The sequence below is a fragment of the Perkinsus marinus genome (genome assembly GCF_000006405.1).
Source record: "Perkinsus marinus ATCC 50983 genomic scaffold scf_1104296932546, whole genome shotgun sequence".
Classification (NCBI taxonomy): Eukaryota; Perkinsozoa; order Perkinsida; family Perkinsidae; genus Perkinsus; species Perkinsus marinus.
The window spans coordinates 32180-49480 of record NW_003215385.1 but is presented as its reverse complement, the minus strand read 5'-3'; the positions used below and the strand labels follow the sequence as shown (position 1 = coordinate 49480).

At 48.1% G+C, this 17301-nt stretch overlaps 6 protein-coding genes across 6 annotated transcripts in view; 3 read left to right on the top strand and 3 right to left on the bottom strand.

Moving 5' to 3' along the window:
* Pmar_PMAR005766 (conserved hypothetical protein) overlaps window positions 1–1345 on the bottom strand; it is a gene marked incomplete at both ends in the record, with an annotated part of 1548 nt that extends 203 nt beyond the window's left edge. Inside the window, one exon of the mRNA XM_002785403.1 lies at window positions 1–1345. This exon is cut by the window's left edge and continues 4 nt beyond it. Coding sequence (XP_002785449.1) covers window positions 1–1345 — 1345 coding nt within the window.
* A 1875-nt stretch (window positions 1346–3220) lies between these two features.
* Pmar_PMAR005765 (circumsporozoite protein, putative) lies at window positions 3221–5212 on the bottom strand (the record flags this gene model as incomplete). The annotated part of the gene is made up of 6 exons (XM_002785402.1): window positions 3221–3289; window positions 3383–3426; window positions 3548–3854; window positions 3917–3982; window positions 4045–4123; window positions 5010–5212. The coding sequence occupies 6 exons, from the start codon at window positions 5210–5212 to the stop codon at window positions 3221–3223; spliced, it is 768 nt and encodes a 255-aa protein (XP_002785448.1).
* A 1971-nt stretch (window positions 5213–7183) lies between these two features.
* Pmar_PMAR005764 (hypothetical protein) lies at window positions 7184–7424 on the bottom strand (the record flags this gene model as incomplete). The annotated part of the gene is made up of 2 exons (XM_002785401.1): window positions 7184–7325; window positions 7366–7424. 2 exons carry the CDS (start codon window positions 7422–7424, stop codon window positions 7184–7186), a joined length of 201 nt encoding a protein of 66 aa, XP_002785447.1.
* Window positions 7425–8381: 957 nt separating this feature from the next.
* Window positions 8382–10140, top strand: Pmar_PMAR005763 (conserved hypothetical protein; the record flags this gene model as incomplete). The annotated part of the gene is made up of 6 exons (XM_002785400.1): window positions 8382–8507; window positions 8713–8789; window positions 8840–9016; window positions 9071–9706; window positions 9750–9926; window positions 9981–10140. The coding sequence occupies 6 exons, from the start codon at window positions 8382–8384 to the stop codon at window positions 10138–10140; spliced, it is 1353 nt and encodes a 450-aa protein (XP_002785446.1).
* Window positions 10141–10492: 352 nt separating this feature from the next.
* On the top strand, window positions 10493–11431 carry Pmar_PMAR005762 (hypothetical protein). The gene is made up of 5 exons (XM_002785399.1): window positions 10493–10614; window positions 10663–10761; window positions 10815–10906; window positions 10961–11059; window positions 11113–11431. The coding sequence occupies exons 1-5, from the start codon at window positions 10534–10536 to the stop codon at window positions 11117–11119; spliced, it is 378 nt and encodes a 125-aa protein (XP_002785445.1). The 5' UTR covers window positions 10493–10533; the 3' UTR covers window positions 11120–11431.
* A 249-nt stretch (window positions 11432–11680) lies between these two features.
* Pmar_PMAR005761 (hypothetical protein) lies at window positions 11681–13865 on the top strand (the record flags this gene model as incomplete). The annotated part of the gene is made up of 9 exons (XM_002785398.1): window positions 11681–11799; window positions 11856–11904; window positions 12154–12313; window positions 12356–12454; window positions 12532–12661; window positions 12754–12963; window positions 13207–13471; window positions 13546–13693; window positions 13756–13865. 9 exons carry the CDS (start codon window positions 11681–11683, stop codon window positions 13863–13865), a joined length of 1290 nt encoding a protein of 429 aa, XP_002785444.1.
* Window positions 13866–17301: the final 3436 nt, after the last annotated feature.

Here is a 17301-nt window from a genome sequence, read left to right as displayed (position 1 = left end):
GACGGTAGTTGCGAACATCACGCTTGGATTTCCGCTTGTAGATGGGGCAAATGTTGGAGGTCTTCCAAGCCCTTGGCCATAGACCCTTTTGGAGGATGTTGTTGTAGAGTCTTGAGAGAGGGAGGGCTAGAACACCAGCCAATTCACGATAAACCCTAGGGCCGATACAGGAAGGACCTGCAGCTTTAGAGACATTCAGTCGTTCAAGAACACTCCTAACATCACAAGGGTCAACGCGTAAGGTTGTGATGGATTGTGCGTCAGCGATCCTATCACCAAGTTTGAAGGGGGCGGACACGGGGGGAAGTATCATCTTTGATTCGAAATGCTTCGCCAGCGCTTCGGCTTTAGCCGCATCGTCAGTAGTGAGAACACCAGGGCTCAGTTCCAAAGGGGGAATAGCGCAAGACTTAGCTTTGGTGCTCAGCGAGAGTTCTTTAGCGAGACGATGAAACTGCTTACACGAAAGTCGACCACCAACGAGCTTAGAGCGAACAGAGTCACAGTAACCAGACCGCTTAGCTTCTATGAGCTGAAGAGCAGAATCTCGAGAATCGGTAGAAGAGGCTCTCAGCAGAGAGGCAAAAGCGCTTGTACAGGTCTCGTCCCACCATGGAACCGAGTTTTGGTAGGTAGGTATGTGAACCTCTTTGACGAAGTTGCGTAGACCAGCGCGGAGTACTGCTTGAAGGTGCTCAACAGCATTATCGGGAGAACCATTAGAGAAAAGATTTCTCCTCAACTTACAGCAAGCATAGGTACGGAACTTAGGCCAATCAGCTACCCTAAAGTCCCAGCCAGGTCGCGTGGTCCGGGATGAGTCCGTCGTCAGTGTGATAGGAATAGTGGTGACAACACACGAGTGGTCCGAGATACGAGCCTCAATAGGATCAACTTTGGCCTTAATACAGTGGGTATCAGAGTTGGTGAAGACCATATCAAGAGTACCACCGTGTATATGAGTCGGCTCACGGACGATTTGCGAAAGACCCAGACTTCGAGTAGTCGAGAAGAGGCTATCCAAGGAGTGCTTGTTGAAGTCACCAACGGCCAGAACGCAAATAGGATTAAAAACCGTGACCTTATGAAAGGATCTCCTAAGATAATGTTCGACATGAGTAGTGTTAGGAGGACGATAGGCGCATAGGATGCAGATGTTACCGATGACAGTTGCCACGAGCACCCAGCAACATTCCGCCGTAGAATCACAGTCGACTTCAGTAACGTTTAGGACTGATTTACCCCAGACTAGGAGACCACCACCATGAGAAGTACGATCCCTACGGGTAACCAGAGAATAGCCGGGCAAAGAGAGAGAGCCACTTTCAACTGAGTCGTCTATCATCGTTTCGCAAGCAACAACAAGCGACGCCTTAGAGGAGAGAGCACGCCCTTGTAGAAGGGGAAGGTTTTTCCGTATGCCCCGGACATTAACTTGAAGGATGCGAATCTCGTCATGGTGGATGGTTGTAGGAACAGTAGAAGTCGTAGTGGCGTCGTTTCGATCGAAAATGGGATAAGTAGACGTATCATAGAGGGTATTGAAGAACCGGTGGAGACGCCTACCAACTCTCCTTTTGGCCGCCCACAGCTTCCGACGGAGTACAATAGAAGACATAGACCTCACACCACGCCGAGTCATCAGAGGAACCGGAACCGTTTGAAGCCGCGACTCAGTAGAACTGGTGCAAAGCTGCCTGTGCGATACCGCTAGGAGGTGGTTCTCTTAATGCCTCGCTGGGGCCAGCCTAGCAGGTGAAGGGGAGGGTAGGTGAAGGGAGGCCAATAGCAAAAACAAAAACGCCGCACTAACGGATGAACAACACTTTTTTGTAAAGAAATGTAGTAGATTAACAGACTTAAACCAACACATTCGGGTCGTATGAAAACTATAAGATACCATGGTTTTGGCACGGATGGTAACTTATTGAATTTGCGGTCGACCCTCCCAGTTGCAGCAGTAGTATACAATTCTCGCCTCCAACTGACAACTGCCGCGCTGCTTCCAGATGATGAAGTGCAGATATTTCGGTGACCGGAGGGAGACAGTTTTGTAAACACTCGAGTGGTTGCTATTCCTCCAACTGGAGTTCCGTTTGATTCCATCTTCGAGATGTGAGTGTTGTGGACGATGACGGTTAATTGATGCGAACTGTTCACAGACTGAGCTGGTGGGAGCTTAGTGAGGAAACGTTTCTTAGCAGATGGAAGGGTAGTGCTTGCTGACTGGGATGGACAGAGCCTGGAGAGTACACGCTTCCGTTTCTCGGATGAGGCCGCCTCACGCTTCGCGGTGAACAGCTGCCCTCGCTACTGCTATCATTGGTATTCGTGAGTCTGAATGGGAACGTATGATTCACGGGACTTCTCCTCATCTAGTATCACTGGTAATTGATTTCTTCCCCTCTCTCCTTTACTTGTCCCTGCAATGTGACTACAGAATCCTTGAGTCTGAGTGGAGATATATGATTCGAGGACCCCTCCTAATGTAGTACTCATAATACTCACTCACTGCTTTCTACCCAACTCTTTTCCAACTCCCTCCTGCTCGCTGAGCCCTGACCAGGACTATACTGATTAACGATCAACTGCTTGAGCTATTGAGTACAGTATGGGAAAATCTACATGTTCTACTATAGATTTCCCTCAGAAAATTGAAATTAGGAGAAAATACTAACAGAAAAAAAAGAAATTAAGAAATAGGAAACAGAAGTGGAACTTATGATGCAGTTTGCGGTTATTCGTGGGCGAACGTCCGTCCATCCGTAAGCACAAATTTAGAGGCTGTCTACTATGAGCAATGATTGATCATTCTCATTCGGCCTCGTGGTCGAGACTATTGCGTATAGTCTTTAGATTTCAACACACCCTTCCCCTTTGCAAGGAAAACCTCATCTCAGGGAATGTTTTGGTACCATCTCGTTGGTTTCTGAAGACTTAAAATGACAACTCAGATTCGTATACAAACCCCTAGAATTAGTAAGAAAACTACCGAGCTCAACTGAGGAAAACGAAAATACTTTACAACACTGCCCGAATACCTTTACATAGATTTCCAATTAATTTTCTTATCTTTCATTAAGAGAGACTCCCGCAATCTACAGCAAATACATTCAAGGACAGGTCTATATGTGAATTACCAACCTCTGATTCTCCCCCTTTAGATCAGCAAGGGTGGAGCACACATCCAGAAACACACATTATAACATGAGCACCTCTTTCAATTCAATGCGGCAAAGGCAGCGGCAAGCAACGATGGTGGTTCTGCTGCGCGCCCATTGGCAGCCGCCTGACAAAACCGCTCAACACCGCTCGATGAATAGAGTGAACAACTAGTTCACACTGTTGATCGAGTGGTGTTGAGTAGTTCAGAACAACTCACCTGATTGCCAGATGCTCCGGCTCCGGCTGTGTTGGCTTTTTTATCTGAAAGCGAGAGATCTCATCATTCACTTGATACTTCCTTGCTAGAGTCTAGATTCTAGACTCGGTGGAGCACAATCAGAGGGAGAAAAGGCTATGACAATACGAAGGAAAAAGTTAGTACCTTCAAGTCTCCCCCGCTTGGATGCTGGCCCATCGTCGTCATCATTCCCCTTGCCCTCTTCATCATCATGGCACTGACCAGAACGACGCCCGCCATCAGCCTGTTCGCCACCTAATCCATCGCTATCCTGAACACGATGCTGACCACTGGTACCGAGCTGGCGGTCTAGGCTATCTCCTTGAGGGTTGTTGCCTTGACCCCTGTGCCTTTGGCCATGACTAACGTTGCCTTGGTCCCGATCACAGTTGCCTTGGCCGCCCTGACCATCGTTGCCTTGGCCGCCCTGACCATCGTTGCCTCGGCCGCCCTGACCACCATTGCCTGGGCCGCCTTGAGCATTATTCTGTCCTCTTTGATGTTGTAACTTACAACTTGTAAGCCTTGGTTGCGATCAGCATCCCGACGATTCTGGAACACAAGATAAAACAAACAAATCTACGGACCGTAGACTACGGTCGTACTTACGAAGGAGAGCGGGAAACAAGCGACGCACTTACATTGAGTCGGTCACGAGCATACTGCCCGACAAAAGGAGGTGGGCCTGCACGTATTGGCGCCGGCCGTGGAAAATCATACCTACGAACTAACTGTTCCAATCTGCACAGTCAACATCTGATGACTAGGTACTTGTGTTCATCGAGCCATAGCGCTGTTTCCTCGTCAATTGAGGCTGGCTCCAATCTCGTCACATGTATTATTGATTTACTAACTGAAGTTTCCCCATCTCCTATGCGGGATGGTTTACACCATCCCGTGAGAGACCACCCATTACGACCATTGATATACTCCACAAGCGGTACTGCTGCTTCCCGTATCCCAAATGGTTCTATCAAACCAGCATCGGCCTATATGATAACGATGCCTAGTGAAATCCAAGGAGACGATTGGAAGACATAATTTGATGCTCACTCGATACTTACTCACCCGAACAGCCGGCTTTGCAAACCACGATGTTAGGTTATGGCCACATACGTCAATCTCAACGCTACTTCCAAGGTGGTCACAATTGATGGTCATCCTCAACGTCCAGGCATTTTTAGGCAACACTGCAGTGCAAGGACATGCCTTCGTTGACATTTGACCATCACAGAGAAGTCTAGGACAGGTTGCACGTATGATGCCGAGGTTAACAACATCAATCTGGCAACCGGTGACAAAAAAAGACTTGAATCGCGTAGTGATCTCCGCTGATCTAAGACCGAACTCGGGTAGATTAGCAATTGTTATCGGCACCAAAGGATTAGGTACTCCTCGGATTCGGGTGCCATTTTCAAGTTCTCCACAGCCTCTACACTATAACAGCGCCACGAGACCACCCAATGTAATACACTCGTTATAATGCAGTAGAACACTAGTGCTGCTTGGATCACGTGATATTATCACAAAAGTGGTTGATGTGCTGATCTCCATCATCAACAACCATCGATCGTATGGGGTCTCTGTTGGAACCCTAGGACCATACTTCTTATCGTTGGCCTTGGTGAACCGGAAAAGACCCGAAGCATCAGCTCGTTTGCAGTGGAGTAACTTGGCGAAGAGCTTGATTCTTCGCTCCCTGTTAGGTCTGACAGCATAGCCATCGTCAGGAACATTGGCGAGGTGTACTTCGGTGAAGTTTTCGACAAACTCGGTATCCTTCGCTAGATCTAGAGAAGAGATGCTCATATTAGGGGAAAAGAGTATTATCAAGCTAAGCACAACCGATTACACCGATTCGTCCGTATTCATCAATCCACGAGTCGATAATAATAAACGAGATAAACACAAACTAAATTCGGCAGAGAAAGCAGGCTATGCGTCTTGATTGTATCTCGGACTAATCTAGTGAGAGCTCTCTCAGCTAAAGTACGACTCGAGAGGTTTTGGGCTACAGGTATGGGAAAACCAGATGAATATGTTCACCTCCAAGTGCTGCAGCTCGTTCACTTGCCACGCTAGTTACAATGGCACTGAAACCCTTTGCCAAAGCACAAGCACCCCAATGAGCGGTAATGAATGATTTTCCGCTACCTGGAGGTCCAATAAAATAGGGGCGGGTACGAATGCAAACTCCCCTGATCTGAGTCGATATATAGCGTCTATACCCACACGAAGAGTTCTTTGTTGCTCATCAAAAGACTGCTGTGTCTGCGTTCGTCCTCGACGTATCTGAGGCTTCCATTGGAGGGGTTGCACTTGAGTGACATTGATCAATTCATCAACTGAAGGCAATTCGTATATCGGGTCTGATAAGGAGTGAAAAGCTTCAGCAAATGATCTACGATAAGCTATCTTCCTCGTGGTCAAGGCGTCAACTACAACTGGTCCAAGCTGAACTCGAAGAACGGGAGCCGTAGTGTGATACTCAGTATCACAGTCTGTAAGTTTCCATCTATCAGCAAACTGTACAATGCTGTATCGGCATCAATTAAGTGCCTATCGAAGGAAACCGTACCTCCCGGCATATAGAGCAGTTGCTCTAATAAATTATGACGATCCTCTTCGCAGACCGTCCGCAATCTGATGACCTCAACCTTCAAGTCATCTAGGTCTTCCTGTAGCTTGTTCTTATCTTCATACTGAACTACATAGTTCGCGTAGACAAACAAAATATGGCACGACTCACCATCCGCTTCGCAACTTCCCTTCTTCCTTTCGAACTGTTTTTTCTCGACTTCTTATGATTACTATCAGGATTCCTATCCATAGTGGGTGATATCACTATAATAAATAACTATTAGTATGATTATTATTAACTGATCATTAAACCTTGTTGCCGTTCATATTCTATCATATTACTGTATAGAACAAAACCAGAATCCAGAATTCTCACTGCTGATACCACTTCGTTTCCATCACCAGACTCATATGCACAACTATAGGCCATTTTTCAAGGTGCGCGCAGAATGACCAGAAAAATATCCTCGCTGAGCCTGAGCACTAGACCAGAATGTGGTCTGGATCTAGTCACCAGCCCATCAAAGATAAAAATGGAGAAACAAGCCAGCTCGATACCACTGAGATTCTCCCTGCGAAACACAAGCGGACGACGTATACTCAGACACGTATGGGATCATCCATCAGGGCGGTCAGAGCGCACCTACCGCATACGGTAGAAACTTCAACCGAGACCGACCAAGAGGGCGAAGGACCCAGGAGTACATTCCGAACGGCAAGATGATTGTCAATTAATACGGTATATATCCAGCAAGTGCCGGTGCAAGCCGCGCATATTATCCACTATGCGGTATCGAGTTATGTCGCTCGACAGAATGACGAGAAGATTAATGATTTGAACTAGAAACTCAGCACATCGTTTAGGAGATAGTTCTACACCATCTCCCGGTTAAGAAGTGTCACCGAGTTTAAGTAGGTGTCACTGAATAAGTCGACCCCGACAGTATACAACTTGAATAGATTACCGAATTTACCCAACTCCAACAAGGCTAGCCCAGACCAGACGCCGCCCACTCTTTACTCCAACGCAACACATTAGCGTTGTGAACACCCTTGTGACAGTAACATTAAATGTGCATGCACATCCTCCATACCCTGATAGACTCGATGCTATATCCGAGCACGCATGATCGACACCTACAAGAGATAGCAGTGATATGGCAGCGGCGGCACATTGCCTACACTACTATCTGCCCTCCATTATCCATTCATAAGCCTCTGCTGAGCCTCGTTCCTCTCCATAGCCTGTTGTAACTTGATTGTCCGGGCTTTTCTATTGGCTTGGGCAAACACTTGCCCGAATACGTTGTCACTGTACTTTCCGGGTATATACCCACCGTATCTACGATGAGCCGTCACCATCGACCTCAAAAGAGTCTTACCCAGGCACATCGGCTCCCAGCCGGCCGCCTAGGCCTCCCGGGTTCCTCCTCCATTGCATAGTTGATGACGATGAGAGGCAAAGTGGCAGGAAGTGGTCATCTGTAACATACGCCGGTCGTCGAGAGTCTCTATAAAGCGCCAATTCATTAGCGCGTCGAAAGGTAGCACCGATGACGTTCTCTGGCCCCTTCCTTGGTACGTATCCTGTGTACCCAGGAATGCCAGTGAGGGGGTAGCACCCTGACGAAAAGCCGACGACCACTACTACCACCATAAAGAGGAGGAGACCATTACCTATTTGAGGGAGGAAGCCTGTGCTTCGTGCCCTACTCAGAGGGTAGTCACCAAGAAAAGGACAGTCAACAGTGTCACTGTACCAGTCACTGCTAGCCGAGCTTGGCCTTCCCGATGAGACCGACTGAGAAATACCCCAACCATAAGGATAACTACGGCAGTTGGGGTCTACTTGGCTCTTTTTAGTGGAGAGAGATCGACCAGATATCTTCCTAGATGATGATGAGGTTGATGTACCGCTGAGCCTAGACGTGCTCATGGACTTGGAGGCCCGTCTGGAGGAGTTGGAAGAGGACATGCTCACAATACCAGCGGTTTCGGGCACTGAACTTGAACGCCATCACAGTGTATTGTTGCCTCATGGATTCCCACTTGTGATGTTTCTAATGTGTTTATGATCAACTCACACACGGTATAGAGAGTAATGTTATACCCTACACGATGCCTGGTTCCACCAATGTTTGTTGTGTCCTACCATGAGACGCTCTTAAAACGAAACTTGTCGCTGGCCAAGCCGCTGAATTCTCCTTCAGTATTACATATTGATAGGCGACTGGTTAATCAACAGTAGCCATCATCATTGCCAATATTTGCCTGTCACAAATTTGCTCAACTTGATACCCAATCATGTTTAACATTTTCTTGCAGTTAGGTCAATTAGTTTCATGCATTTTTACCGCGCCGCCGTCAGTGGCACTCAGCGTATACAGCTTTACCCAAAATGCTGTCATGCTCTCGGAGCGCTCTAACCTTGGCTAGCAGGGCTCAAGTGGCCGTCCTGAGTCGTTGCGGCAGAGCCTTCGCCACTAAGGCAGATCAAGTGGAAGATATCGAATATAAGCGACCAGTAGGTTGGTGGGTTGTCGCAGTTCAGCTCGGGTTTGGTAGAGCTTAGGAAAGTCATCATGCGCTGAGTTGCTCAGAGACTTGTCTCGTGATAGGGTGTTACTATAGAAGTGGCGTTGTTGAGAGTCGTAAGGCGTATCTAGAGGTCGAGCGTGCATGATACGGATTAGGTCCATGTTAGGTATATGTGATGTACTTTCACTCAGGCGTATTTTGATAATGGTGCTACCACTGTTATGGACCCTCGCGTCCTTGATGCGATGTTGCCGTACTTCTGCAATATGTAAGTGTAGTTCATCCACTTGAACGGTTCCGACTCGTCGATATGAACAGGTACGGCAACCCTCACAGTCGGAGTCACGCCTATGGTTGGGAGGCTGATGATGCCTGTGAACACGCCAGAGGACAAGTGGCCAGTCTGATCGGTGCCAACCCTAAGGAGATCATATTCACTAGTGGTGCTACTGAGTCCAACAACCTGGCTTTGAAAGGTGTCACTAACTACGCCAAGTACGATTGCTCTCTTCTACTACTAGTGCAGACGAATGAGTTTCTTTCTCTCAGGACTAAGACCGGCAAGAAACACGTGATCACTACTCAAATTGAGCATAAGTGTGTATTGGCTAGTGCTCGTGCATTGGCAGAACAGAATGACGATGTTGAAGTTACATATCTGCCGGTTGACCATGACGGTTTGATCAACCTCAAACAGCTCGAGGAGGCCATCAGGCCTGGCGAGACTGTTCTAGTCAGTGTTATGGCTGTGAACAACGAGATAGGCGTTGAGCAACCACTTAAGAAGATTGGCGAGGTTTGCAGGAAGCACGGTGTCTACTTCCATACAGACTGCGCACAAGCTGTCGGTAAGATTCCGTTGGACGTGAATGATATGAACATCGACTTGATGAGTATCTCTGGACATAAGGTCTATGGCCCTAAAGGGGTCGGGGCCCTCTACGTTAGACGTCGTCATCCTCGTGTACGTATGCGCCCTATCATTGATGGTGGTGGTCAGGAGCGTGGTCTCCGTTCTGGTACTTTAGCTACTCCTAATGTGGTGGGGTTTGGTGCTGCCTGTGAGATATGTCAGAAGGAGATGGACAGGGATAAGGAGCATGTGTCGAGGTTAGCTCGAAAGCTTCTGGATGGTATCAGAGGACACCTACCTAAGGTCATACTCAACGGAAGTGAGAAAGAGAGGTACGAAGGGGATCGTCGTCTTATCATCACTACTCCCTTCTAGGTATTTCGGTAATGTTAATCTCTCTTTCTCTGCTGTAGAGGGAGAGTCTCTGTTGATGGCCCTTAGTAAGGATCTCTGTGTATCTAGCGGCTCGGCATGTACTAGTGCCAGCCTTGAGCCTAGCTATGTCCTTCGAGCGATCGGTGTTGGTGATGATCTTGCACATACGAGCCTTAGGTAAGGTGTCACCAGGGTTCATGTTTTGATGGTATGCTGTTCATTGTGTGACAGGTTCGGTATTGGCCGCTTCACCACGGATGAAGAGGTTGATAATGCGATAGCCAAGGTCATCGAACAAGTGACATACCTTCGTGAGTTGTCGCCTCTTTGGGAGATGATAATGGAAGCTGAGGAGAGTGGAGAACCTCTACCCAAGGTTACCTGGAGCTAAATGCGGAGGTTATTATCCTTGGGTCTGCTCAACGACGACGTTCTATGATGTGTGGAATCTTGCATTCTGGCAATTCCTCAACAGAGATAATCGTTGAGTACTGTAGTATATTAGTCAGCGACTTGCTTGTCTCACCGTCATCGTTAGCGTCACACTATGACCATCACCATTCTTAGCACATTGTCATCATCAGCACTTCCGATGTGTTTCCCATATCACACTGCTGACATTGAATATACTGTGAACACTTGAGATTTTTTTCGCTGTTGTGGAATGGGAGCGTCTGAAGAGATTGTGTTGCCTTGGTGTACCTCAGGTTGGATCTGCTACTCAGTTGTTAGTTGAGTTTTTTCTCCTGCTCGTAGAGCTCCTCTCCACCAGTAACTACTACCAATGCGTTCGTTCAATGCTTTGTTCGTTTTCTGCCTCGTTGCCGTCCTTGCTGTGTTCGGCCAGGAACAGTCTATGGCTTCCGTAAGTGCAATGCTTCCTTTATCCCTCGTTACCAGACTCCTCTGCTAGGAAGTAGCCGTTCCAGTCGCTGCTGCCTCCGCTGAGCAGTTCGATCAGGCTAAGCCTCTGTTGAGTAAGCAGCAGGAAGAGGAGAAGAAGCATGAGGAGGTATATCGCATTCCCTCCGCCTTGTGTCATCTGTTACTCATTTCTCATGGTAGGTCATCCAAGAGGTCACGCAGGTGGCTCTCGCCAAGTCGGGCTGGATGAAGCGTGTTGTGACCCCTACCTTCCTTGCTGGTACATTTGTCACGTAAGTTCTCCCAGCCTCTGATGGCCTCGTATAGCACCTCATCTCTTATCTCAGCATCATCGTGTTCACCGTGGTATGGATCGGCTCTTGCTGCTTGTACGATATCAGGACTCCTGACAGGTTCGCCGCTAAGGCCATGAACATTCATAAGGAGTAATTCTATTGTAGCTCCACGACTATGTCATTATCGTTTTCATTCTCATCAGATACTAAGCTAGAGTTGGAGTGGATTCCACCAGAGTCGTCGTAGTGATGAAAGTGTGTGGCCATAAGGCCCGCTTCCGATTCCTGTTTCACTACGTTGATACTGTTAAGACGACAGGGAGTAGATGAACACACTATTAGATGGTGTATAGTTTCATCACTCTTCGGCCGTCCGATTTTCTTCCTCACTGATGCTTGCTCTTCCACCTCATTATGCACTCGTGCCCAGTAGAGGGTTGGTATCTTGGATGCTGCCTCTTGCTGCTGTGTGTGGTGCTATTGAGTGGAGGAAGAGAGTAAGGCTAGTTACTATTGACTTGGCTCACGTTGTATTGTGTTAAGTGGTTACGAGGGATAGGTTGTTGTGATGCTCGAGGATAGTTTTTCATCATCTAGCATGTTCAAGTGGCTGTCGTCTTTTCGAGAGTCCTTGTGGTCAACGAGCCAGTCCCGTGCAGCATTGGAGATACAATTAGAGTTTGGAGATAAGCGAACTGGTATGAGGGTATGGTCTTCTCCGAAGAAAAGTTCATTTTCTAATTCGCTGTCTATTATCCGACTTGTATAACAATGCTAGCTTCCGTAGTGAGTAACGGCATTGCATCGGTTAGGAAAGCGTGGGCCGGTGCTGTTCTCGGGCATCCTCACTATAGACGGGGAGGAGATGGCGTACTCGCTAACGCCCAGTGGTGAGTGATAATATCAACACAACCCGGTGAGAATGGTGCATGTGGTATTCATTTAGTGCTCGAGTTGTATTCATTGGATTCGGAGTTCAAGAAAGGGAAGTTAGAGTACTCACATACTCCTCGAGAAGGTAGTAGATGATGACGGTCATTGTAGCAGTAGCCACAGTAGCAGCATGTTCGAGCGTGGCTTCGCCGTTCTGAGCGATGACCTCAGCTTTTAGGTCAATCATTCACCTGTGGCGCGCAAGGACTCATAGCGGGGAATCCGGTGATTTATCTGGGATGCCAGGAACGGAATCTGATCGAGGTGATCGATCAACGAATCTGCCGATATAGCATCATATGAACTGTCAGATCTTCGCTCCTCAACAGAAGACTGTTATTCATACATATTTCACCGCACCGTCGGAAGGGCGCTCAGTGAGTGTTGAGGCATTGCTTGATGGGATAACGTGTATGACTGTGATGCCGGCTGGAGAGGACGAAGGCGTGGATCGAACAGCGGTTGTTGCTGGTATGTTACGTTGCTCTAAGTAGTGCATGGGAGTTGCTGTAGGGTCTACCTCGGGACTGCTGTATGTCTTCAATTCCCTGGATAGCCCTGCACCATCGGGAGTCGTCACTCTCACTCTCCCTAGTGTTGGAGAAGAGGAAGGTAGTCTGGGGTTGGCCTGGCGACTTCTTGACTAGAGTCGTTGCAGTAATCTGAGGTATTGGTGGACTTATCCTCAGGACCGTCGGGTGGTAAGTCGTGCCCTGCTGCGACGGCCATATGCTACCTCCACGAGGAGGTATGGGTTGGTCTAGAGAACGGTGGGATTATGGTCTTGGACAAAGAATTCAATAAAGTGGATACCTTTACGTGAGTTGGATGTTCATCCTCATGCTCTGCTTACGCTAGATGTCCTCAGCCATAGACGATTATTGTGAGTGCATATGAGTATCTTGTCTTAGTTCACCATCGTCATTGCCTTCTGTTGAGAGTAGTGAGGACAGGAGTGCCAGTGGGCATCCACAATCTGCATCATCCCAAAGTGCTATGAGTGGTAGTCACGATGCCATCACCTGTATCAATTACTGCTACATGCTCGATGTGGTATTCACTCTGGCTGCCCATCATACTGTGGTATTATGGCGAAGGGAAGACAGGACTATTGAGCATGTGTAAGGGTTAGGTCGTCGCTTCAGTGTGTCCTCCAAACTACCATTTGGATTCGTCGTTGCGAGACGGGATGAGCTTGATTCTCAGAGTGTTAGTCGCTCATCTCATTATTGTGCTTCTGGCATTTTTTTGAAGTCTTGGATGTTTGTGGTATATGCCCATAGCGTCCCGTGATGATCCTGTGTCGGTTTGTAACTATCAGTTGACGCTCCGTGTCCATGATGGTTATCGTCGTTACGGTTTAGGTATCCTACCTCGATCATGACGTGTGGTGCGCCACTATCGGCGTTTGCTGTGGTCCAGTTGGACGTTAAGATGGAGCTCCCTCTCACAAGGAGCAGTAACCAGGATAACGCAAGGACCCCTCAAGCAGACGAGTCTGATAATGATGATGACGGCAGTGAGGAGATAGTGCATGGACCAGGAGAGGACAGTACTGCTGCTGGCGCTTCTACTGCTTCTCCTGAGGAAACTCCTAAGAAGAGGAGTCATAAGAAGAGAGGGAAAAAGGTAGCGGACGATAGAGCTGTATTCAGTTGGCGTAGACATGACTGCATCATTGTGAGTGCGGTATCTGGCTTCAGCATCATGCCAAGTCTTCTGCATCACCGAGTGGGAGCTCAGGGGAGATTCAAGCTGCGGGAGCCGCCACTACAAGCGAGGTGGAGAAGCCTGTGGCGCTGATGGTGTTGGGTGGCACGGATGGCAGTATTGTCTTGCGGCAACTCGTTAGTAATAATGCTGGCGGTTGGAATCGAGTCAGAGACCTTTGCCACTCCGCATATCCTTTGCAGGGCGCGCAGCGGACTCGAGGCTGCAGATTATCCTTCTTCGGCATTTCGAGTCGCTTGCCGACTTCCAGCGGAGGATGGATGATGAGAACTATGACGAGTACTGCTACTAAGTCGCATGGCATTCACCATCTCGCATAGGTATCTATGCCCTCTCACCTCACTGGTGTATGTAGCATCCAAAAAGTGCATCCTAGTTGGTGATGCTGGGTGCCGAGTGCATGGATTCGGTCCGCTAGATGAGATCGTACGCAACAGTACTGCTTGCAAGACATAGTCGATCATTAGGTTCTCGACTGTTCAAGTATGATACGATCGATGGTTGAGCATCAGGAGGATAGGGATGCTCTTCCTTTCGACCCCCGTCCGGATCTAGGTAGTGCCGCTACCTTACTCTCGCTCGTCTGCAGAGGCTGTCCTCAAATGCTCTGTTACGTGCAGTTGCCTCTCCGGGTGGCGAGGCTCCAACGGACTCTGGCGGAGAATGCGTGAGCGAGATTGAGCTAGACGATGAGTCATCACCCAAAGGGGAATCGGAGTCTAACAAGATAAGTCCGATGCCGCAGATAGATCGTAAGTTTGTCCAACCTTTTCTCATTGACATGTTCACGGTCTTCATCCCTGCTTCAGCGTTGGCCGATAAAATATAAGTGTGTCGAGTCGAGGGTGGTATATAAAAATGTTGGAAGCCCTTATGTGGGGGGTGGCCAGCAACACTCTATAAGCGGAAGAACAAAGCGGCTGCTGCTCTACTGGCTTCAACTTCTGCCTGTATTCCATCGCTATATTCAGTGTGTATTATCATCATCACAGGCGTTGAGTATTTTAATTAGCTAAGAGAGGGAAGTGGCCGGCCATCGACTCCTTGAGCTTCTTGCTACAAGTGTTAGTCAGCGATGCTGAGAACATCTGGTTGCTAGTGGCGTTCTATATTGATGTCAATGGAAGTGTGGCACTGTGTGGGGAGGAGGCAGAATCGGAAATTACTTTTTAGAGGCAAGGAGAACTTTCATAGTCCGAATGCAATGATTTGGTCATGATTACTGTTGAATGCAGGCGCTTGACTGATGCAGAAAGAAGATAAACTGGGAAGTACGGAAGACGATCGAAGCTGTGATATCTTCCAATCGGCAAGATTGCTCGTTCGATATATGTGTTGAGCTATCTCAGGAGCTCCACAAATATTTGACTCGCATCAAGCATGTCAGCCTTGCTCCGACGCCTTGAATTGATCTGAAAAAGTCCACCCATGGAAACAAGTTATGCAGCTGGTTTACTGCCGAACTTGAATTCCAGCGTATGTGCTCTGTTGTGTTCTTGCCCTGTCAAATGCCGCACACCAAGTAGAGCAGCCACGTGAGTGACGGAAGACATATCCACTTGTCGGCAAGTCGGAGAATGGCATAACCTGCATTCAACGTGAAACGTCGTCGACGAGTCAAAAACATACACAACCACGCTTAGCCTCAGTGCAGCTTGCTTGGTGAAAAGGTTGAAGATATATGCTTGTCAACACTTGCAAGCATCACGACCACTCGAGACAAGCGCCTAGCATGAATCTGGAGCATGGTACAAAGTCGGCAATCATGTGAGGATAACGCCGAAGAGTTTAATCACCATATCCTCGCCATGACTAATTTCTACACACATAGAAGCCCTTTGTGATGATGCCAGAAGATCATTTGAACTCTCCGAAGCGAAAAGGTCGATCACACCTTTGAAGATATTTTGGACGTCATATTTCAAACTGGCATAACGAGAACACGTCCTTCGTCGGCATCAGCTCCCGTTGACATCAGCCATCATGTCAATCATAGCGAGCGGGATTCAATCTGTTGATCACATGGAGATAGCTCAATATAGGCTGTAACGTTGCATCGAAACTCGGGAAGAACACTCCGGACGATTGGAAGCGAGCCGGCATTGGCTCGCATCGGATATCACCTGTGCAGTGGTCAATCAAATCATCGTTCAACTGGGAAGACCACTGCAGTCATATGGGAGCGGGCGGCGAAAGCATGACGATGAATCTGACTACACGGCGAACACCTATTCACTGTCTGCAGGCTCATATAGAATCTCTGCTATGCTGTAGCTCATCGATATAGCGTCCAACTGGAGATACCACTACCATCATGCTAGTGAGGGTGGAGGAGCCGGGGCGGATATGACTATGTATATCGAATGACTTAGAGAGCTGCCTGTCGTTTGATAGTTCTGAGTCATCGTGTACACCATCACCAGGCCTGATTTGAATCTTGCACGCTCGACCTGAAGATACGACCATGGCGCGTATCTTGGGGTATCTTCTGGCTGACTGAGCAAGATTCAAAACGGGTCCAGTAGGGGCACATATGCCGGTATGTCCAAAGGACTCATTCCAGTAAGTGCCTAGTTTTCTGAAACAGATTACTCAGTGTAGTTTCTTCCTTTGTAGCCTACAGCTCATGTCCCTCACTAACAGTCTACGCTTCATTGTCCTTCGAGTATGCCGGAGCGCATTTCTATGGATCTTCCTGCATTGATAGGTAGGCTACTCGCAGCGAAAAATGCTGTGCCGTGCCTTGTAACAGATCTAAGTATTGCGTTCGAGTCCTTCAGTGGAATAACTCATTCTCTTATGTGAGTTTGGGACTAGCATTGGTTCTCCGCCCTACAGCATAGCCCATGAGTTATGGAACAACTGCGCGCCAACGCGTTGACGGAGTTACTCCGTGGGACATAGGGTACCGCTTGTACGTTGGAATTGAGGCTGCAATGTCTGTCAAGAAAGTACTCACCCTCTATTCGCTGTCTGCAGGCTTAGATAGAATCTTTGCTATGCTGAAGCTGATCGAGAAAGTGTCCAACGGGGAAGATCACTGCACTCGTGTCAGAGCCCGTAGAGAAAGCAGGGCGGTGATACTTTCCTCGACTAAAGTGACTATGTATATCGAATGATTTATAGGGCTGCCTATCGCCTGATGGTTTCGAGTCATCATGCACAACATCATTAGACCTAATTTGGATCTTGCTCGCTCGACATGAAGATACGCCCATGGCGCGTATCTTGGGGTATCTTCTGGTTGGCTGAGCAAGATTCAAAACGGGTCCAGTAGGGGCACATATGCCGGGATGTCCAAAGCACTCATTCCAATAAGTGCCTAGTTTAATGAAACTGATGATTTGGTGTAGTCTTCTTCTTCTCAACCCACGGCTCATGCTCCTCAGCTATATTTTACGTTTCATAGTCCTTCGAGTACGCCGGAGAGCATTTCTATGGATCTTCCTACATTGATAGATAGACCACACGCAGCGACCACCATGCCTAGGAATGAATCCGAGTGTTGTGTTTAAGTTCTTTAGCTAAAGAACTGACTCTTCTGTGAGAGTTGAAGACGAGCGTTGGTTCTCCTCCTTATATTCCATGGGCAACTGCGCGCCTATACGTTGACACGGTTGGCTCAGTAGGAGTTGGAGTTTAGCTTGTGTGTTGGCCTTGTGCGGTGCGATGCATGTCCCATGAGAGCCGAAGTTTCTCGAGCATATTATTCGGGGATGCTTCTTCCT

What these genes read in the sequence shown, in the direction of transcription:
- Pmar_PMAR005762 (XM_002785399.1), top strand. Translation starts at nt 10,534, where the DNA reads ATGCGTTCGTTCAATGCTTTGTTCGTTTTCTGCCTCGTTGCCGTCCTT. An exon ending in AGGAACAGTCTATGGCTTCC is followed by an intron (nt 10,615 to 10,662) that starts GTAAGTGCAATG and finishes CTCCTCTGCTAG; the next exon opens with GAAGTAGCCGTTCCAGTCGC. An exon ending in CTTGCTGGTACATTTGTCAC is followed by an intron (nt 10,907 to 10,960) that starts GTAAGTTCTCCC and finishes CTCTTATCTCAG; the next exon opens with CATCATCGTGTTCACCGTGG.